Source organism: Beta vulgaris, chromosome 6, assembly GCF_026745355.1.
Source record: "Beta vulgaris subsp. vulgaris cultivar EL10 chromosome 6, EL10.2, whole genome shotgun sequence".
NCBI classification, from domain to species: Eukaryota; Viridiplantae; Streptophyta; class Magnoliopsida; order Caryophyllales; family Amaranthaceae; genus Beta; species Beta vulgaris.
The window spans coordinates 58,799,398-58,822,821 of NC_079207.1; the positions used below are offsets into that span (position 1 = coordinate 58,799,398).

Sequence of the window (23,424 nt, forward strand, 5' to 3'; positions counted from 1 at the left end):
TTGGGATATGGTTGAAACCCAAAGGCGAACTGACGTTGTTCTAAACTTTTTGGAGACCAACTTGTTGATCATATGTAGGAAGTATTGATTTCACTAGAAGCTGAGATTAGGTTGTCAAAGAAATAAAAAAAAAAGAAGCTGAGATGACTTTCCAACTATCAATTCCAAGAGTTCTTATTTATGTAGTAGTAATTGGTTTTGTGAGTTTACGACTCGTTTGGTTGGTGGATTTCATGAGAGGAAAAGAGAATCATTGATTTTTTTTAGATGGAATCATTTATCTAATTCCGTTTAAGTGAGTGTTTGCTTTGTGAATGTAGGTGACCACACTCAACTGTCTCCTTGCCGTCAGACAGTATCGTCTCTCTACTGTGTCCTTGCCGTTGGACTGCCCGGCTGCCTCTAGGTATGCTTTAATTTATTAGTTTATAATACTTTGAAGTTTAAGTTAGTGTATTAATTATCACAATAATTTATATGATGGTTTCTTTATTAAATGTTACAAAAGTTAAAAACTATATTATTATCACAATAATTAATTTATTGCACATTCCTTTATTTGTTACACTATTTGAAATATTTATATTTTTTTTGACATATTTGTTTTCGTGGAAAAACTTTGGATAATGTTATAAATTTTGATTTAAGTATTTAAATAAATATGTTTGCATCATCATGTATTTAGAATTGTAGAATTGTACGTATGTGGGTTGTTAATGACTATTATGATTGAAATGATTTAGAATTGTAGAATTAGGCACCATGAAACGGAAGGAGCGTTGGTGGATGTATGATAGATATGACAATGGGCGTAACTTGAGGCCCGAGTTCTTGAGGGGGGTTGATGAATTCATTGAATTTTGCAAAGCAAATCCTGAAAGCCCAGGTTTGGATGAAGTTAGATGCCCGTGTCCGAAATGCAAGAACAGACGTATGCATGACGCAGACACGGTTAAAGTGCACGTGTATAGAAAGGGATTTATACCTGATTACTACGATTGGTATTCTCATGGTGAAGAGTTACCTCGATCCGCACATGAGCCATCTAATCCATACCGTGAAATGATTTTCGATGCTCTTGGGAATAACTCAGAACCGTCCAATGTTGAAGAGCCTGGTGGAATGGACGAGGAGCCTAATCCTCAAGCAAAGGTGTTTCTTGACTATTAAAGGCTTCTGAGGAACCATTGTACGAAGGGAGCTCCATGTCCGTGTTGGAAATGGCATCTAGAATAGTATCTCTGAAATGTGAGTATAATTTGCCACATAGGTGTGTTGATGCGTTTGCTTCATTAGTGAAAGAAGCAATACCTAACAACAACAACATGAGTAACACATTTTACGATACGAAGAAGATTTTGGAGGATAGAAGCTTCCCCACGAGAGGATTCATGCGTGCCCCAAAGGTTGTATGTTATTTTGGAGAACTGATGCACACTTGGACAGATGTACAGTGTGCGATAGCGACAGATACAAAAGGACTTCTAAGGGGTCTTTAGTTCCAATGAAAGTTCTGATTTATTTCCCAATTACACCGAGATTGCAAAGGTTGTATGCAACAAAAAATGTTGCTGAAGAAATGACATGGCATGCCAAAAATCCGAGAGCCGAAGAAAAAATGGCTCACCCTAGCGATAGTGAAGCTTGGAAGCATTTGGATAGATCCTTTGACGAATTTGCATCTGAGCCTAGGAATGTTCGGCTCGGTTTGTGTACCGATGGGTTTGGTCCACATGGAAAGTTTGGGGGTCAGTATTCATGTTGGCCGGTCATCTTAACCCCGTACAACTTGCCGCCATCGATGTGCATGAAGAAACCCTTCATGTTCCTTTCGTTGCTCGTTCCTGGTCCTAAAAATCCGAAGGGGAACTTGGATGTGTACATGCAACCCTTAATCGAGGAATTGAAGCAATTATGGGATGTTGGAGCAACTACTTATGATATTTCTAGGAAACAAAATTTCAATATGCGTGCTGCCATTCTTTGGACAATAAGTGATTTTCCTGCGTACGGTATGCTATCTGGTTGGGCTACAGCTGGGAAAAAGGCATGTCCTTACTGTTTGGACAAATCTAAAGCTTTTTGGCTCGACCATGGGGGTAAAGTTTCTTGGTTTGATTGTCACCGTCAATTCCTACCCCTAGATCATCCTTTTCGTAACAACAAAGTAGCTTTTTGCAGAAATAAGGTTGAAAAAGGGTCTCCGCCACACATCATGTCTGGGGAAGAGTTGTGGTCATGTGTTAAAGACTTGCCAAAGGCTACAGATGGGCTCGAAGCACTTAATACTTTGAAAAAGTTGAAAAAAGGGTGGTTCAAACAAAGCTGTCTTTGGGAGCTCCCATACTGGAAATCTCTCCATCTTCGTAACAACCTTGACGTCATGCACATTGAGAAAAACTTTTTCGACCAACTAATTCACACAATTATGGATGTGAAAAAACAGACATCAGACACTGTTGCATCCAGAAAAGACATTGCTAAATTGTGTAAAAGGCCTCAACTTCATGTTACCAAGGATGCGAACGGAAAAGAAACTCCACCAAAAGCGCCTTTCGCACTGGACATAGCCCAAAGGAAAGTATTATGCAACTGGGTGAGAGATTTAAAATTTCCAGATGGTTATGCGTCCGACTTAACAAGATGTGTGGACATGCAGTCCGGTAAGCTGCACAGTATGAAAAGTCATGACTGTCATGTCTTCATGGAAAGATTGTTACCGATAGCATTAAAGGAGTTGCTCCCGGTTCATGTGTGGAAAGCTGTTACTGAGATCAGCCTCTTTTTTCGTGATTTGTGTTGCTCCACCATCACAGTAAGAGACATGGAAAGATTGGAAAAGAACATAGCCGAGATCATTTGTAAACTTGAAAAGATTTTCCCACCATCATTCTTCAATTCCATGGAACACTTACCGGTTCACCTTCCACGCGAAGCTAGGCTATGTGGTCCCGTACAATACCGTTGGATGTATCCCTTTGAAAGGTACCTTATCTTTCATTTTCATATATCCTTTTTATTGTTCTTCGCAATTATGTAACTCTTTTCATAACCACTTTATTAGGTTCCTTAATCATTTAAAACGCAAAATTGGTAACAAGGCTCGTGTGGAGGGTTCTATTTGTAATGCGTACTTGTGCGAAGAGATTGCAAACTTCTGTTCCAACTATTTTCAGCAAGGAGTGGATACTAAGACACGAGATTTAGGCCGTAATGTCACTAATGAAGTTGATAGGATGCTCGATGAAAATGTCCCAGAACTATTTAGAGTTGATTGTGGTCGGCCGTCAAACGCAGGTGGAAAACGATTTTTAACTGAAGCAGAACTTCAACGTGCACACCTATATGTGTTAGCAAATACAGGCATCTTACAAGAATTTGAAAAGTAAAACACTTGTTATTAATCATACTATTTACAAATTTGAATTTTATTTCAATTTAGACATTGACAATTGTTATGATTGTAAGGGGTTTCGAGGACCACATTCTTCAAATTCGACCTACTTTACGTGCAGAAGATGTGTGGGTGCAACATGAAGCAGAATACCTTGATTGGTTTAGATCGAAAGTGAGTTTGTGTAACTATTAAAACTCGATTGATACAAAGTTGTATCTAACATATGAATTATTTTAATAGGTTATTCAAGACAAACCAAATGATGATGTACTGTTTGCTTTAGCAATGGGTCCTTCGACATTAGTTCGCACTTGGAATGGATACTATGTTAATGGATACAATTTCCAAACACAAGGATCAAGAAACACAAGTCCACCATGAATTATGGAGTGTGTGTGTCTAATGACGGAGGGAGTGATTTCTTTGGGATTCTAGATGATGTTATAGAATTGAAGTTTACTGGTGCACTTAGGCAATATAACACAATTTTATTCAAGTGCAATTGGATGGACAATGTCAGGGGAATGAACATCGATCAATACAAGCTAGTTGAAGTCAACCATCAAGAAATACCCCAAGTTTGATCCCTTTGTGCTATCATACCAGGTTAGCCAAGTATACTTCGCACCGTACCCAAGCTTGAAAAGAGATCGTGCTCAATGGTGGGCTGTGTTTAGGACAAAGGCAAGGTCTGTGATTGATGCTCCTGTTGACTTCGACTTCCTTCAGGAGCAAGTGTTGGGACTCCAACTCTTTCTGATCCAAGTGATATTCCCGATTATGAAGAGGGTAATGATGTTGAGTGTGTTCAAGCAGATGATGAAGATATTTTATTCGAAGTCCCCTCAGGTGATGATGAAGAAGAGTCTAGTTTCGAGTCTGGAGATAGCGAGGATGATGACGATGAAGATGATGGTTTTTGGGATGACGATAGTGATGATGAACTAAGCGAGGATGGGAATCCACTTTGTTTTCTTTTAGTATATCATAACTTGTATTAAGAACACCATTTATATTAAAATTCGTGACTTTTGTAATGATTTGTTGAAGATTACTTGTTATTTTGTAATGATGCTAGATTTTTCTTCACTTTGATGGTAGACGATATTTTGTTATGATGATAGACTAACGATTAATTATCCACCATGATTTATAAATTTGTTGTTTTATATAGGTAAGCATGTCTAATCCTAAGGAGCGCGGAGGTCGAGATGGCTTAGGTGGAAGCCAAGGTCGTGGGAAATTGATTCGCAGGGAGCTTTTTGAGTCACCAGGAGCTCCAGAAAGCCCGAACCTTGGCTCTGAGACACAACGAGATGATTCACAGGCACGTGACATTGGTGACCATGTACCGGAGACGCCGAGCAGCCAGAGGGAGGAAGCTGAAGGGTCAAACCGTGCATCAAAAAGGGTTTTGAGCCCTACTGGATTGTGGTAAATTTCTAAATTAATATATGATTCATAATATTTATATTTTCCATGATATTGACAATTTAAGTGTTTTTTTTGAATTCAGGTTTGATGATAACAAAGTTAGCGGGTCCATCACTGACATTTTCCAGGGTCATTTCCGAGAACCTTGGTTTAACTACCGTGAGGTGGACGATGCAACAAAGACGCATTGGTGGAACTCATTCACGGTATGTATGAATCAAATTATGAAGAATTAAATTTATTATATTAGTTTATTAACAACTTGTTTTAATGTTTGTTAAAGGGTTTTACGAATGGGCTCCTGAGTTAGATGGCCAAGTGAGAAAAGCATACCATATGAAAGCTGGAACTCGTTTGAGAGATTTGCGGTATTGGGTGCTCAACAAAGCTAAAGAAAGGCCAAAATGGTTGGGGAAAACCATTTATGAAACTATGAAAAAGAAAAGTCAGGAGCCCGCATTCCTCGAGAAATCTGAGAAGGCAAAGAAGAACCGAAGAGGTGGCTCCCTCTCTAATCCAGTTGAGCCGTCGCACTTTCAGGGTTCCATCTCGGCGGCACAACATGCTAAAAAGATGGTAAAATGTTTCATATGTATTACTTAGTTTGAATTTCATGATTTTTTCTGTATATGTAAAAAATAAAGTCTATGTTCAACAATGTGTACAGGCAAAGAGTAGAGGAGGAGTACTCCCTACCGCCCCCAGTTGTTCTTGAAGACTCATTTCAAAACTGTTGCTGGAAAAGGAGAAATTGCAGCAAACAAGAGAGCAAAACAAATTTCGGTACTACCTTTAAACATATATTTAAGTCATTATAGGCTATTTTATTTGCAAAATGAATGAACTTGAGTAGTTTTAAGTTAGTTTGAATCATAAACACCTCAAACATCCTATATATACTTAGTTAAATGTGTTAGATTGTAGTTTTGATTGAAATTACAAAATATAGGCAAGTTAGAACCAAATGTAGGTCATTTAGCTCATTTTAGGCCATATTGCTTGAAAATGAATGAACTTGAGTAGTTTTAACTTAGTTTGAATCATGAACACCTCAAACATCATATATATACTTAGTTAAATGTGTTAGATTGTAGTTTTGTTGAAATTAAAAATTAGGCAAGTTAGAACCAAATATAGGTCATTTAGCTCATTTTAGGCCATATTGCTTGAAAATGAATGAATAATTGAGTAGTTTTAACTTAGTTGAATCATAAACACCTCAAACATCCTATATATACTTAGTTAAATGTGTTAGATTGTAGTTTTGATTGAAATTACAAAATATAGGCAAGTTAGAACCAAAATAGGTCATTTAGCTCATTTTAGGCCATATTGCTTGAAAATGAATGAACTTGAGTAGTTTTAACTTAGTTTGAATCATAAACACCTCAAACATCCTATATATATACTTAGTTAAATGTGTTAGTTTTATTTTATTGAATACAAAATATAGGCAAGTTAGAACCAAATATAGGTCATTTAGCTCATTTTAGGCCATATTGCTTGAAAATGAATGAATTTGAGTAGTTTTAACTTAGTTTGAATCATAAACACCTCAAACATCCTATATATACTTAGTTAAATGTGTAGGTTGTAGTTTTTATTGAAAAACAAAATATAGGCAAGTTAGAACCAAATATAGGTCATTTAGCTCATTTTAGGCCCTATTGCTTGAAAATGAATGAACTTGAGTAGTTTTAACTTAGTTTGAATCTAAACACCTCAAACATCCTATATATACTTAGTTAAATGTGTTAGGTTGTAGTTTTTATTGAAATAACAAAATATAGGCAAGTTAGAACCAAATATAGGTCATTTAGCTCATTTTAGGCCTATTGCTTGAAAATGAATGAATTGAGTAGTTTTAACTTAGTTTGAATCATAAACACCTCAAACATCTATATATACTTAGTTAAATGTGTTAGATTGTAGTTTTATTGAAATTACAAAATATAGGCAAGTTAGAACCAAATATAGGTCATTTAGCTCATTTTAGGCCATATTGCTTGAAAATGAATGAATTGAGTAGTTTTAACTTAGTTTGAATCATAAACACCTCAAACATCCTATATATACTTAGTTAAATGTGTAGGTTGTAGTTTTTATTGAAAAACAAAATATAGGCAAGTTAGAACCAAATATAGGTCATTTAGCTCATTTTAGGCCCTATTGCTTGAAAATGAATGAACTTGAGTAGTTTTAACTTAGTTTGAATCATAAACACCTCAAACATCCTATATATACTTAGTTAAATGTGTTAGGTTGTAGTTTTTATTGAAATAACAAAATATAGGCAAGTTAGAACCAAATATAGCATTTAGCTCATTTTAGGCCCTATTGCTTGAAAATGAATGAACTTGAGTAGTTTTAACTTAGTTTGAATCATAAACACCTCAAACATCTATATATACTTAGTTAAATGTGTTAGTTGTAGTTTTTATTGAAATAACAAAATATAGGCAAGTTAGAACCAAATATAGGTCATTTAGCTCATTTTAGGCCCTATTGCTTGAAAATGAATGAACTTGAGTAGTTTTAACTTAGTTTGAATCATAAACACCTCAAACATCCAATATATACTTACTTAAATGTGTTTTGTTGTAGTTTTTATTGAAATAACAAAATATAGGCAAGTTAGAACCGAATATAGGTCATTTAGCTCATTTTAGGCCCTATTTGCTTGAAAATGAATGAACTTGAGTAGTTTTAACTTAGTTTGAATCATAAAACCTCAAACATCCTATATATACTTAGTTAAATGTGTTAGTTGTAGTTTTTATTGAAATAACAAAATATAGGCAAGTTAGAACCAAATATAGGTCATTTAGCTCATTTTAGGCCCTATTGCTTGAAAATGAATGAACTTGAGTAGTTTTAACTTATTTGAATCAAAACACCTCAAACATCCTATATATAGTTAGTTAAATGTGTTAATTGTAGTTTTTATTGAAATAACAAAATATAGGCAAGTTAGAACCAAATATAAGTTGTTTTTGCTCATTTTAAACCATATTGTTTGAATATGCGTGCATAAGAGTATATTATTTAACCAAATGCAGGAGACGTACAACAAGAAGCTGGATGATTGTAGCACTCAAGGGTCACAGCCAAACCCTGATTTGTTGTATTGGGAGACAGTTGGTGGGAGGAACATAGGAAAAGTGCAGGGGTTAGGTCAGGGAGATTATTTGTACTACAACTCTTCATCTGGGCGAGGAGGAGATGGCTCTTCACAACCATATGAGCCATCGATTTTTTCTCAGCTAGAGGCGCAGGTGGAGGCCAAGGTCGCTGCACGGATGGTAGAAGTGGAGGCAAAGGTTGCAGCACGTCTGGAAGAGTCAAACCGGGCCTCGTGCAGGAAATGATGCGGAACATGACTAATTTTGGCCACTTGTTCTCAGGTTGCAACACAGGACCCTCTCCACAACGCAGACCAGAAGATGACCCGGGGTTTGGTGGTGGCGGCACTACACAGACACCAACCACAGTGTAGTTTGTTTGTTTTGACAACTAGCTAGATTACTAACTTATAGTTTGTTCATACTTAGTCTAATTTTATATATGCACTTAGTGTCTATATTTATCGGCATATATCTAGTTTTGTTTTTAGGTGTCTCGGTATATTTTTTTGGAACTCCACTTTTACTCGATTTCCTGACACCGGGATTTATTTTCTATTAAGGTAGTTTGTTTAACTATAGACATTTAGTGTCTAAATTTCCCGACATTGGGATGTATTTTGTGTACATAAATCTAATCTATTTCATTTTTAAGTTGCATATTTCTTAGTTTAAAATATAGAATGCGATGGAGGCGACGCAGGAACATGTTTAATGTAGTATATGTCGATGTTGGCGTGCAGTACAGGTTTAAGTATAATTTTGGAAAACATTATTAAATTATTTAATATAATTAATAAAACGAACGACGGCTAAACTTGAACCAACGACGGCTTAGCAGTCGTTGAACAGGAGAGCAATGACTGCAAGGAAGTACAGAGCAACGACGGCTTAAGGATATTAGCGACGGTTACAGCCGTCGGTGAGACAACGACAGCTTCAAAGAGTCGTCTACTCACCGACGGTCCCACACCGTCGTTGATACACCGACGGCTCCAAACCGTAGGTGCTAAATTCTCAACGACGGCTAGCCAATCAGACGTAGAACACCGTCGCTGATCCATCACCGACGGCCAAACGGTCGCTATTTGCTAATTCAACGACCAAAACTGCAACGTCAGTTGGTTAGCGACCGTTGGCCGTCGGTATTTATATTAGCGACGGCTTTTAGTGAATCAGCGACGGCTTTAAGCGGTCGTTGACTGGGCCTTTTCTTGTAGTGCACCCACGAAATTCCTCCGTTCGCCTAACAACCTCCCCTCCTCCTACTCTTCGCATCTGCTACTTCCTTCACAACTCACCCCACGTACCACCGCACTGCCACCACCGGCACCAACAAATAACCAGCAGAACCTTCCCTTCCTCTTGGTTCTTTCCTTCGATCTCTTCCGTCTTTCACCCGCCTCCTGTCGTCTTCGTCACCTCTTCAGCGCGACACCGCCATAACCAACCGCCATTATTGCCACAATACCACACCGGAACACCAAAACTGACCTCCGTGTTTTGCCGACCCTCCGCCCACACCACCACCTCCTCCGACCACCCTCACGTCGCACAACAGCAGCCAATCCCCCCCTGATTCTCTCTTCTCGTTTCTCTTTCGTTTCTTTTTATTTTGTTTTTTCTGTTTTTTATTCCTTTTTTCTTTTGATTTCCCTTTTTTGTTTTTTCTTTTTAATTAGTCTTCCCATTCTCTTAACACTTCTTTGCATTTTGATTAATGGTGTTATAGGATTTATGCAAGTTAGCAACCAAATAGTTCAAGTTGGTCTTCCAAGAGTAATGCTATGTGATTGTAAAGCTTATTCGACTCTTCATTGGGTTGTAAGTCTTTCTATTTTCTATTGTTAATACTCTTGATATGACTTTCAAATTTTTGCTTGGATTTTTGTTTGAGATGACATACTTGTTGAATTCTTGTGACAACTTTGATGATGCATCGATTGTTGGGTTTCATATTCATGTCGGCAATAGTGGTGGATAGTGGTCTTTGTGTGAGTGCTCGGTGTTGGATGATTGTTGGGTTGGTTTTCGTTTCTTTTCTGAACTGATTTTTGCAGTGAGGACACTGCAAATTTTAGCTTGGGGGAGGAATATTCTATCCTTTATTGCTTTCTAGTGTAGATTTCATTGCTTTCGTAGGATGTTGCACGGTTTGTACTGCTTATTAGGAGTGGATTTACGTGTAACAAAAAAATTGTACTGCTTTCTTAGTTGCATCTGATATATATTATCTCATTTAGATTTCATCTCATTTTAGTTGCATCTATGGGACTACTGCTAAAACTTGTTGAGAACCTTGTTGATATTTTACTACATTTGTTACGTGTCACTTATCTTGTTCATGATACTTCATAGCATGATTGTTTCGCAACTGATTGTTTGTGGTAAGATTGATTGATCTCTCTCTGACTCGATTTAACATTACTATGCAGACACCTAACCTAAGTGAGCTTCTGTGCCTATAAATTGACATATTTGTGTCAGTTCTATTCTTTTATGTATGATTAGTTCCTCGTTGTTGCATTGATCTTGACTTTGACTTGGTACTCCTTGATATTTGATAGTGCATACATTTTGATATGATTGAGGCGTTTCATTTGATAATCTTAGCTCCATAGTTATTCTTGTTTTCGTATTATCCTTCCTCTAGCCCCGCTGAGCCTTTTCTGACTTTGTTTGATTAATACCTACAATACAAGCCATTGCCTCATTTGATTCTTGTCCCAAGCCTTGGGGGAGTGAGTATTAGTTTTGTTTTGGTTTGTATTGAATTGAAGTGCTCTATTTGTGGTTTAGAAGGATGGAAAAGTATGTTTAGTGAGCTTTGAAATTGAATTGAAAGTGTGAAAAAGAAAGAAAAAAGTGAAAAATGAAATAAAAGAAGTGAAAAAGAGTTTTGAATAAAGTGAAAAAAAAGGTTATGATTGAATTTCTTAAGTAAAAAAGGTTGTTGATTATTTGGAGATTGTTGGTTGTTGCAGGATTGTTATGACCTTTCATGGCCATGTTTTCAGTTATATGATGCTCCCCCTTCTTGGTTTTTCCATCACAAGTCCCAAATTATTTCCATACCTTTAACCTCAGCCCCATTACAACCCTTAAAAGTCCTTTTGATCATTATGTATTGTATTGTTGAGTATTAAGTGAGTCAAAAAGTCAAAGTTAAAGAGTATTTGCTTCATCTGAGTCGACTGATTTAGGTTGAGATCATTATTTAACCCTTAAACACATGAGAATTTGAGTGCAATAACTATAGTGAGGTCTGTCAGTTTGGTTAAATCCAGTTTGGGAGAGATGGTTTGCAGTATGATTGGGAGTCGATTGCGATACATGATATGCTATGCAGCTTGTTCGAGATTGTTTCGATGCTTGGTTATGTAGTGATTATATCTCTTGTGTTCTCAATTGAGTTTTTAGCCCTGTTGTAATCTTATATTGTAGGTTGTCTAACTTTTTCAATGTCTATGTCTACTTGCTTGAGGACAAACAATGGTTTAGCTTGGGGGAGTTTGATAAGTCATTTATATATATAGTTTTAGGTGCATTTAGGTTGCATTTTAGAGCATTTAGTTTCATATTTAGGTTCATTGTTGCATTATATTATTCTTAAGTTATACTTTTCTACTCCTATTCGGTATGTTTTGTTGTTTTTGATGAGTTTCAGGCATTTAAGACGTATTTGGTGTATGATTAGCTAAACATGGATTAGGAGCACTTGGAAAGAATTACAATGCATAGGATCGTATGGATATGTCATAGTACGAGTTTGAGCAAAAACGAAGCGGAACATCATTAGAAGAAGAGTCACGTCTACTCTTCTGATCATAACTTTTGATTTACTTCTTATAATCAAGTAATTCCAGCAGATTTAGAAACTAGACTTGAAGAGCTTTCCAACGATAGGTGGCACTAGGGGTGCTTATCGAGCGAGCCGAGCCCGAATAGCACTGGGCTCGGCTCGAGCTCGTTTAAAATTTTCCAGGCTCGGCTCGGCTCGTGAGCTCGCCGAGCTTGGGAGGAATTTTGGGGCTCGAGCTCGGCTCGCGAGCTCGTTTAGGCTCGCCTCGCGAGCTCGCTTAGGCTCGGCTCGGCTCGCGAGCTCGCTTAAGCTCGGCTCGCGAGCTCACTTAGGCTCGACTAATGAGCTCGGCTTGGCTCGAAGTAGGTGAGCTTGTTCACTCACCCATCATATGCTTTTATAATTGATTTCCCTCTTAGCATTGCTAAGATTTCAATGTGGGACTTCATGGTTTGTTAAAGAAAAACAAACTCACTATCCCCATTTCAAGTGGACTTTTGTTTTGTTTATAGATACAAACTCATTCTACTATGCTAGCTTATATAATTGGAATCCCTCTTAGCTTGCTAAAATTCAATGTGGGACTCCATGTTTGTTAAAAAAAAAAACTATTATACCTTGTTTTGTTACATATGCTTTTATAACTTGGAATCCCTCCTACTTGTTAAATTTCAATGTGGGACTCCATTTTTGCAAAAAAAAATTATCAAATATTTTAAGTATTAAATAATCAACTATTTAAAATTATACTTCATTCCCTTATGAAGAAAATAAATTATAGTTTTTGTTTTCCAACCAGGAGATACAAAATTAAACTTTAAGTTGAAGTAAGGAATAGTAGCTATTTATAAAGAAAATAAGGTTGATCCTTGTTTTCTTAACCAATGTGGGACTTTAGTGCCTAGTGGAGTAGAGGTGAAGTTGGATCACAAATTGTAATATATAATTTGTAATCTAAATTAAAATGTAAATTAGTATTAAATTTTTTTAATATAAAATATTTTTTTAATATAAATATTTTTTTAATATAAAATATTAAACGAGCTGCTCATGAGCTTTACGGCGAGCCGAGCTTTGCCTAGCTCGGCTCGTTTAAGTCTCGAGCCGAGCCCGAGCTCGAGCCGAGCTTCAACGAGCCGAGCTTTGACCGAGCCGAGCCCGAGCTGCTCGCGAGCTTGTCAGGCTCATTATCACCCCTAGGTGGCACGCCCCGAGGAGACTTCTAGTCAAGGAGTTATGCCTTTTGGAAGATTGCACTGTTTCTGCTGGAATCTGCCACGCGTACGCGCGGATCACTAATCCACCTATTAATGATTTGTTTAAGACTTTCCTTATCTTGTAAATTACTTTCCTAGTCATATTAGGTTAAAGAATATTATTTAGATTAGTTTTTCATTCTTATTCTCTCTTCTCCCTTTCACGTTATTTTCATTCTTTTTAGGTTTTAGTTTTCTCTCCTCTTTTCCTCTCTACTTTTTGTTGTAAACCCTAATTTTTATTCTTCATTAATTCATGATTTCTTTTAGTTTCTTTCCTTGATTTCTTTAATTATGTTTTCTTTTATAGTTTTAGATTTGATCTTTTATTTCATGATAGAGTAGTTTTTATTTCTAGGGTTTGGGAATCCATGTTTATATGATATGATTATTGATTGATATTTATTCATGGTTTGATTATTTATTGATTTCTCTAACTGATTAGTGTTCTATTGTTAATCTTGCAATCTGATCAATTGTCTGATTAAATATTGCTAATATCGAGTCATAGATCGAGAGATAGTACTCTTTAGAGGCTTACCTACAATTAGCAAATCTGATTATGTTGAGCGACCGTACTAGCATATGTTGATTTGAGAGCGTTAATGTCTGACCAAGGATTAACCTCTGCTCTAGATATCTGATTGATTGAATTATTAATGATATTTTGATAGATTATAGTTATAAACATGGTGAACCATTACCCTAGATCATTTTTAGTTTGATTTTCTTTATTTATTAGTTTAGAACCTTAATTCACATATTTCTGATCTTGTTTAGTTTCTCCATATATTAGAAGCTAGATTAAAACGACCATCTCTTCGTGGATTCGACCCTACTTACCCTACTACATTGTTAGAAGGTTTTGCAGGAATTATTTTTGACGGGTGTACGACAACCTATCAGGCATAGCCCGGGCCTAATAACTAGTTTAGTCTAAAAATAGTCATGTTAGCCATAAACCTTTTCATTCTTTTATAAAAGAATCTAAAGTTATGATCCCCTTGAGTTAGCCATGTTTCTATTGCAGAACGTCCCTAAGTTTTCTGATTAAAATGTCATTGAAAGGCGGGTGCCATAATTTTAATTGTAAATTCTTTATTTTTTTCATCATTCGTAACAAGTTAATTAATGGATGTTTATAATTGGTCTTAGCCTAAGCTTTAAGATCGGTTTTAATATAGATGGGTTTTTGTTTAATGCGAAAAAACTAAGAGCCTGTAAGGGAAATATTTCAGTTTTTTTTAACAATAAAGTTTTATCTGAAGCCCAAAAATTTTGAAACCGGAATAGAGATGCCCAATTATAATCTCCATTGGAGGAGAAGATTATTGGAGCACGATCCGAGACTACGAAGGTACCATAAAAAATGGAACTTTTGTTGAAATCGTCAAAAGAGGAGTTGTGACTAACAAACATAACAATTTCTTCGACGATGGGATTGTTATTGTGTATAAATCTCCAAGAGTAGGCTTGTTGGAGGAACAAACTATCATTGGGGTTGGAATCAAAGAAAAGAGAAGGTAATCATTGAAGCTGACTTGATTTTAGCGGGAACCCCCCCCCCCCATTTGTCTTGAGGACATAACATTTTATTAAAATCCCCAAGCAAAAGCCAAGGGAAGCGAAGAGTAGTAATGCAGCTATTCAAATAAGTCCAGAACGCATTCTTTTTGGACATTTTTAGCCACGCGGTATGTGTCCAAAATTGTATATATTTTATTGTTTGGTTTGTAAAGAATGTCGAGATGAACCAATCGGTCATGAGACGAGTGATTCTGAATTGCAATATTTGAGTTAATTCCAACACACCCACATTCCTCCCATATGGTTAATTGGGTCAATAACTAATTTATTGTGAAAGTGAAGTGGTGTAAGGATTCGTTGGCTATTATTATTATTATTTAAGGTTTCAATGATGAAGACAATTTTCGGTTCATATTTGTTCTTAAGGTAGATTAGCTCGCTCAAAGCTTGGGATTTCCCCTCCTTGGATATTCCAACATAAAATTTTCATATAATAACCAGGTTGTAAAAATAGAGTCTTTTGATATGTTCGTTATAAACCATGGCACTAACGCCATGGTCGAAAGTAGACCAAGAACATGGCCTCGTTACCTTTGTCTTCTCCTTGGATCATTTGTAAGATGAACAAAGTAACCTGCCATGGGAAGAAAACGGGTTAGGGGCTGTATAGGCACCCCTGTGTAAAAAAGAGTCTCAAGCACTCGGTTCATTAGGGCTATAAGAGCGTGGTCAAGTAACGAAAAAAACAGATGAACCACAAGTCCATTAGCAGTCCAGCCCATAACTGATGTTAGCTAGATATCGCTTGCAAAACCAGTAATGGTCCTGCACCATAAATGGATGGAATAAGGAACAACCACCACTACAAAAAAAAGTCCATTTAGAGACGGAAAAAATCCGTCCCTAAATAGGTCAAATCCGTCGCTATATGAGCTTAGAGATGGATTTAGAGACGGATATTGTCCCTCTCTAAAACCCTTGTCGCTAATTCGAGTTAGAGACGGATTTTAAAAATCCGTCTCTAAAGTTTAGAGACGGATTTTGGAAATCCGTCTCTAAGCTTAGAGACGGATTTTGAAAATCCGTCTCTAAACTTAGAGACGGATTTTGGAAATCCGTCTCTAAGTTTAGAGACGGATTTTGGAAATCCGTCTCTTAATTCGCTGAAAATATAAAAAATATATAAACGAAATTAACAACGCGATAGTTCCTAATATTATCATGATTATATTTAATCACCTAATATTACCTACCTAGTTCAAGTTGATCTCATTACCATTTAGGAATATCCCTTAAGTAAACCGGTTCAGCTCTACAAGGGAAAGGATAAGAAGACTCCACAGTCGCAAGAATCGCTGTTCGTAGGAATCGAACTTGTAACCTCAAAGAAACGAGAAGAAGCTCCAACCAACTACACCAAATACAACTTGTATACTTCTGTACATAATATTGGTAATATGTAGAAGAAATATTCGAGACGGATTCAAAAATCCGTCCCTAAATTAGAGACGGATTTTTAAAATCCGTCTCTAAATTAGAGACGGATTTCTAAAATCCGTCTCTAACTTTGAGACGGATTTTTAAAATCCGTCCCTAAATTAAAGAAGTGCAATAAAATATTCATATTTGAATTTAGAGACGGATTTCTAAAATCCGTCTCTAACTTAGAGACGGATTTTTAAAATCCGTCCCTAAATTAAAGAAGTGCAATAAAATATTCATATTTGAATTTAGAGACGGATTTTTAGAATCCGTCTCTAAATTTAGAGACGGATTTTAAAAATCCGTCCCTAAATTAGAGACGGATTCTAAAAATCCGTCCCTAAATTAGAGACGGATTCTAAAAATCCGTCCCTAAATTAGAGACGGATTTTGAAAATCCGTGTCTAAATTAAATGCGTGGAATAAAATATTCATATGTAAATTTAGAGACGAATTTTTTAAATCCGTCTCTAACTTTAGAGACGGATTTTTACATCCGTCTCTAACTTTAGGACGGATTATCAATATCCGTCCCTAAGTTAGAGACGGATTTTCAAATTCCGTCTTTAAATTTATTTCGAGACGGATTTTTAAAATCCGTCTCTAATTTAGGGACGGATTTTTAAAATCCGTCCCTAATGTTAGAGACGGATTTAAAAATCCGTCTCTAATTTAGAGACGGATTTGAAAAATCCGTCTCTAAATTTATTTAGAGACGGATTATCAATATTCCGTCTCTAAATTAGAAACGGATATATATCCGTCTCCAAAAATCCGTCGCTATATAAGCTTTTTTTTGTAGTGCACCCTCAAGATAGGATGGCGAAAGTTAGAACGTGTCACAGAAAGAAAACTGGGCAAGGGGTGTAAAACCACCCTTATGCAAAAGCGAGTGTCGAGCACTCGGTTCATTAAGGTTGTGAAAGCCAAATCAATAAAATGAAACTTTATGAAATTAGAGTGTCGCTCCATTAAAGTAGTCAAGTAGTATTGTTGCAATAAACGAATTAGATCAATAGAAAGCATATTATGAACATAATTTTTGCAATGAAGGATATCATAATGGTCTTGATCTTGAGTAAACCTAGTAGTAGAAAGATTTAAAGTTGCGCCCACTTTTAATTGGATGGATTCCAAAGATTATTAACCAGTAACAAATTAGCACACGATGATGGGGTATGATAACACCCTTGTTCTTAAGTGAGCTTCGTAGCACTCGAGTCCATTTGGGATTGCAAGTTCCATTATAGTAGTCAAAATGTATTATCCCAGTAATTGTATTAGATGAGTAAGAAGAAAGGCACAATGATGGTAAATTATGACAATGCAAGATACAACCTCCAGGGGAAGAAGTATTGGAACATAGTACGTAAAAATAGTAATGACAATTATAGTTTGAACTAGCATAGAGTAAAGGTAATGATCATGACTTTTTTTTGTTTTGGAGAAAGACAAAGGATAACCTTAAGTTAAATTAAGTGTTTTGGCCAAAAATCCTAGTACAATCCGAATCCAACAATGCTTGACAATAATTAAGGGGTAGGGGAAAATGCCTAATTACATTCGGGGGGTTGGGCCCATTTCTACTTTACTTAGCTATTACATCCGCTACTTGGTTGGCGTGTCTTAATGCCTCAGCTCCCTGCAATCATTAATAATATCACTATATATAGATCTATATAGCTAGTATTAGAGTTGATAAGGTCGACGACTTTTTTGCAATCCGAGTGTATAACAATGTACGCAAATTTCTCCTTGCTAGCAATCTGTAAACCTTGCCTTATGGCAAGACACTCTACATGAAAAGGGTTAGTAACATATGATAGAGTCTGAAACCCGCTGAGCCAATCTCCTCGATGATTTCTTATAACACCTGCTATACATGCTATGGTTTCAATATTCACAAAGGAAGCATCAACATTCACATGAACATAAGGCATATAATAGTTTTTCCATTTTTGAGAGATTTGAGGAGTCTTTAGTAAAGGGATTGTGAATTGATTATCATAAATTATTTTGTGAGATTGAGGGCTTGATTCAACGTGATCTTAGGAGAGGCATAAGGTTTTTGATCAAAGATAAATTTATTTCGGGCTTTCCAAATTTCAAAATAGATGAAGGGGAAAGAGAGGGCCCAATCTTTCTCCATTTATGGTGTCAATTAACATTCATTTTAAGCCAATCCCCTATATGGTTGCAATCCCAAAACTCTCTCGGGAGCGAGGTAAGGTTCCAAATATGAGATGCCTTGGTACAATCCCGAATAACATGCAACGTATGCTCATCAATCTCAGGGCATGCTGGGCATTTGGGGGAGGATATTATACGACGCAAATGGAGTAAGGTATTATGTGGGAGACGATCCCACCACATAAGCCATAGGAAGAACTTGAGCTTAGGAAGTGTATTCGCCTTCCAAATCCATTCACTTCCACTGAGATGGGTTCTCTGGTCAATGATCTTGTTATAGGCTTCGGTCAGGGAGAATTTATCACGGTCCACTAAGGATGAGAAAGTAGTATCAGGGATTTGAAGAAGGAATTTGCATAGAAGTTATTCTCACTGCAATGAAAGGTGGAAAATGAAAGGAAAGTTTACTAATATCCCACTTATTCTCTATGATTATGTCCATGCATATAATTTCGAATAGGACCTATACCCAACCAATTATCTAGCCATATGTTGATCAAAGTACCATCACCCAAATTCCACACCATGCTAGTTTTCAAATTATTATAGCCTTTACGAACATTTTTCCATATTTGCGAACCTTTTTTGAAGGCCATCATGTAATTTGGTTCGACATACTTCGAGGAAATACAAGCTTTAGCTAGGTTGTCTGGACCTAAGGTCAATTTCCATCCTAGTTTAGTCATGAGCGCAAGGTTTAAGTCCTGGTGACTTCTAATCCCCAACCCCCCTTTATTTTTTGGAAGGAATGTATGTTTCTGTCCTACTAAGTGAATCTTTTGTTTTTCTTCCGATTGCCCCCAAAGGAATTTATTGTATATCTTATCCAGCTCATGTAGGGTTGTTTTTGGAAGTTGGGCACTTGCATATAGTAAGAGGCAATGATGTTCATGGTTGACTGAATAAGGGTAAGTTTCTCAGCTCTTGATAAGAATTTTGATTTCCATAAGGCTAATTTTCCCCTAACCTTGTCAACAACAAACTGTACATCTTTTTTCTTAGGTCTTTTGTGAGAAAGGGGATTTCCTAGGTACACGCCAAGGTTTTCACTCTCTTTGACATTGATCGTTTCTTGGAAAAGGAGTTTGTGGTCCTCACTAGTATTTAGGGAGAAGGTCAAGCGGCTTTTATCTTCATTGATCTTTTGCCCCGAGACTTGACAAAAGTGGTTAAGGATGTCTCTCAGCTTAAACGTAGTGGATTCGTCAACCCTCCCAAATATTAAAAGATCATCAGCATAAAGCAAGTGGGAGATAAGGGTTCTTTTTGTTCCTACCCAGAAAGGAGTCCACGATTTTCATTGCATGCTTGGTTAATCAAGTTGGAGAGGTATTCTAAGCAAATGTTAAAAATCAAGGGAGACATAGGGTCTCCTTGTCTAATTCCTCACGAGTGGTTAAGTGTCTCAGTCTTTTTCCCATTCACAAGGATTGAGGAGCTCGCCTTATTAATGCAGTTCATGATCAGATTGATCGAGCTAGGATCTAGGTTAGTTTCAATAAGGCACTGCCTAATGAAGTCCCATTCCAAGTGGTCATAGGCCTTTTCTAAATCTACTTTCAACACAAACCAACCCATTTTTCCTTTCTTTTTAAACATAGAATGCAATATTTCTGTCGCCACCACTAGGTTAATCTCAGTTCCTCGACCCTGAATGAAACCATTCTGGTTGGGAGAAACCCAATTAGGGATGAGGGGTTTAATACGGTTTACTAAGATTTTTGTGACCAACTTATAGACTTTATTGCAAAGGCTGATAGGACGTAGTTGCTTGACAGTCTTGGGTTAGCCTGGTTAGGGATTAAACAGATGAGAGCATGACCTAAATCACTAGGAATATTACAATCGAGAAACCAGTTTCTAATGGACTCACATATATCTGGCCCAAGACCATTGATTTTGGAAGAAAATCGGGTGGAAACCATCAGGGCCCGGAGCTTTTAGAGGTTTTATAGCAAAAAGAGCCTGTCTTATTTCAGCATTAGAGGGGGTGGACTTATCCTGGTTTGATTATGGAAAGATAAGTGTTCACTTTTCACTGACAACCATTTCTCCGAGGAGTACAAGCCCACATAGAAATTCCTAATATGGTTGCAAAGGTCAGATGGATCACTAATAGGTTCCCATAGCTATCTTTGAGGCATCTGATAGAACTTTTATGACGCTTAATAAGAACACTACGGTGAAAGAAAGCTGTGTTTCTATCCCCCTGGGTGGACCACTCAATTCTGCTTTTGGCAAGCCATAACCACTCCTCCTGTTGAAGAATTGCAAAAAAAATCATTTTAAAGTTCTTCTTCAAGGTTTAAATGGTACCACGAGGAAGGGGGATTTTGGACTCCTTTTAACCTAGCTAGGACATGCTTCTTTTTAGCATACACACTACCAAAGGTTTGTATATTCCATTGAGTTAGTTTTACTCCTACATTTTGCAGTTTTTTTTAATATCATTATCACCTATATTCCAAGCATCAAGGACAACTTTCTCAAAGGTGGGATCATGCAACCACATGGGTTCAAAGCGAAACGGTTTAGTGCCAACCGAAGGCGGGGGGGTGTCAATGTTACAAAGGATTCGGGAGTGATCGGATGATATTCTAGTTAGGTGCCATACACAAAAATTCAGAAACTTTTGAATCCATTCACCTTTTTCAAAACCTCGATTTAATCTCTCAAAAATAGGATTATTCTTACGTTTGTTAGTCCATGTGAATTTTGGGCCATTGAAACCAAGGTCAAGTAAATTACAAGTATTGATAATACGTTTAAATAAATTGGTTCTCCTTGATTTATAGGTCTACCTCCCCATTTCTCGCTTTGACACATAATCTCATTGAAGTATCCTATAACTAGCCAAGGCATGCAAATATTTGCGGTAACATATATCACATAAATTATCCCACAACAACTTCCTAGTTTTAAATTTAGGGCTAGCATAATTCGCAGAAAGAAAAAAAGAAGGTTTCGAAGGTACCCCTACCGCGTGCACCCCTTGAGCATTGTGATTAATTATGTGGATGTTAACTCTTGCTGAGTTCCACAAAATCAGAATGCCCGCCCGCATAACCGATAGAATCAACGAGAAACCAAGAGTCAAAAGGTAAGGAGCCAAAAATGTTAGCAGTTTGGTTTTGGCCAGTTTTGACTTCAGCAAGCACTATGATATCAGGGTGTTTGTGACTGATCAAATGGAGCAAGTTGGGATTGAAGGTTAGGCGCCCCAAGCCACGCGCATTCCAGCGTAAGGTTGACATATTATAGGGTAGGTATGCCTTATGTTTTAGCGCTTTGATGATCCCCGCTGGTTCTTTTCCCCACGGCTGAACCTCCTCTCCGATCATGGGGCACACTCACCTGTATCTTTGTGGAATCACCATCATCTCCGTGGATCTTAGGCGTCTTGCGCCGCTTACCACGTCCCAACGGAGAAGCATGGTCATTTGAGTATGGGTAATATTTTTATCTCCCATATTGTATTTGTGTTGCTGTATGAGACTTCTCTATATTTCATCATTCTTAATTGTACTCTTTTCCTTCATTGAGTGACAAAGGATTGTGGGTCTAGCCAAGGCCAGAGTAGATGTAGGACCTCTTTCTCTTCTTCCTCTGCTCCTCCCACTCTCTTTAGAATCCAGTTTAAAATTATCAATGAAACTGTTGGCAAATGGGCAGCATCCTGTAGTTGAGGTAGGTGAGAAACTTCGAAGGTTTCGGCTTGGCGGTACATCAACAGGTTCGTGTTTGTAGCATGTGCTTGGGCTGGTAGCAGAATGACTGCTAGTGAAAAAATAATGGCATTGCTTGAATAAACAGTAATATAAGAAAAGCAATGATGGTAAATGATAGAGTATAAATCTAATCATGGGGCCTCAATTATCAGCTTAAGCTTTTGGTTGAGTTGGTCCTTTGACATGGTATCAGAGCCAACGTGACAAAAAGGTCACGGGTTCGAATCTCATCCACCCTTCTTTCTAAGTGGAATATTTAGCGCCAGGTATGAGGGAGGCCTATGCTGCATCCACACTTCAAGCCCAAAGGGCTCTTGCGTAAGGGGGCGTGATAGAGTATAAATCTAGTCCTGGGGCCTCAACCATCAGCTTAAGCTTTTGGTTGAGTTGGTCCTTTGACTTATGGTTGAGGCCCGAGGAATAGATCTATACTGTATCAGTAAATTTGTCTTATAAACAGTAATTAAGTGAACACAGAATTCTAAAAGGAAAGGACTTATAACAGATTAAGATAATTGCATACAAGGAGATTAAATCCCCATGAATTGTGCAATAAATAGTAGAGCTAAAAAGCTAAGCACCAACGATGGAAAACCATAACCTAGGAAAATCGTTGAAGGTATAAAGCCAACAATATCATTATTTTTGTAATAAGCACAAATAGGTATAAATCATTTTGATCTTCAATTAAATATAAGTTTTTATGGTAGAATACAAGAGATCGAATACCACCAGTAAATGGCAAAAAAAAAGGGGGGGGGGAGATAAACCTCCGACATCATTAGTCATGAACATTTCAGAACTGTGATGGGAGCCATAATTGTTGAGATCATGGGAGAAATAAGAGTCAAAGTGAAGAGAAGCATTGTCATGGAAAATATAATAACTAGATTTAATCGACCATGTATGGCTTAAATTCTGCAGAAAATAACACAATAATGCAGAAGAACCAAAAAGCTAGAAATAAATTGAACATGATAACTAGAAAATGAGCATAATAGTTAGACGATGCAAGAAAAAAATTATCATATCTAGAAGTAGGCACCCTGGATAACTAGAATAGTATAGTGAAAAATAGAAGTCAACTCACAAACAATTAGATAAAGAGAAAAAGGGTTCACAAAGAAGACTACCGGAATATTAGCAAACTAGCATAAATTATTTGAAATAAAACTAGATCCAAAAATGAAAGGAAAAATTGCATCAACTAAGTTAATCTTTGGACAGTCTTCCTGAAATAAGTTAAACTTTTGATTATTCTTGAGCAAGTTAACTTTGTACCATGATTAACTTTTGATAAGTTAGCTAATTGTTTACCATTTTAGCCGGTAATTAAAAATTGTTAGTTCTATGTCTTGACCTTACCCAAACCCCATTTTAACCCCCTCTCTATCCCTCCTGCCATTAACCCAAACACTAAAATCTTGCTTCCTGCTTCAAATCCAAGCCCCCTCCCTCTTCCATCTACCACGCCAATACTGCACCA

At 37.1% G+C, this 23,424-nt stretch overlaps 2 protein-coding genes and 1 long non-coding RNA gene across 3 annotated transcripts; all 3 read left to right on the top strand.

The window, feature by feature from the left end:
* On the top strand, positions 1–5,067 carry LOC125498983 (uncharacterized). Its single transcript, XM_057395813.1, has 3 exons — positions 1–406; positions 4,572–4,831; positions 4,914–5,067. Exons 2-3 carry the CDS (start codon positions 4,578–4,580, stop codon positions 5,065–5,067), a joined length of 408 nt encoding a protein of 135 aa, XP_057251796.1. The 5' UTR covers positions 1–406; positions 4,572–4,577.
* LOC130589413 (uncharacterized) lies at positions 2,281–3,951 on the top strand. Its single transcript, XM_057396063.1, has 4 exons — positions 2,281–2,985; positions 3,065–3,385; positions 3,469–3,568; positions 3,638–3,951. Exons 1-4 carry the CDS (start codon positions 2,384–2,386, stop codon positions 3,776–3,778), a joined length of 1,164 nt encoding a protein of 387 aa, XP_057252046.1. The 5' UTR covers positions 2,281–2,383; the 3' UTR covers positions 3,779–3,951.
* A 56-nt stretch (positions 5,068–5,123) lies between the features above and the next one.
* LOC125498532 (uncharacterized) lies at positions 5,124–8,178 on the top strand. The gene is made up of 3 exons (XR_008969889.1): positions 5,124–5,407; positions 5,499–5,614; positions 7,891–8,178. It is a non-coding gene; the product is annotated as an uncharacterized LOC125498532 (long non-coding RNA).
* Positions 8,179–23,424: the final 15,246 nt, after the last annotated feature.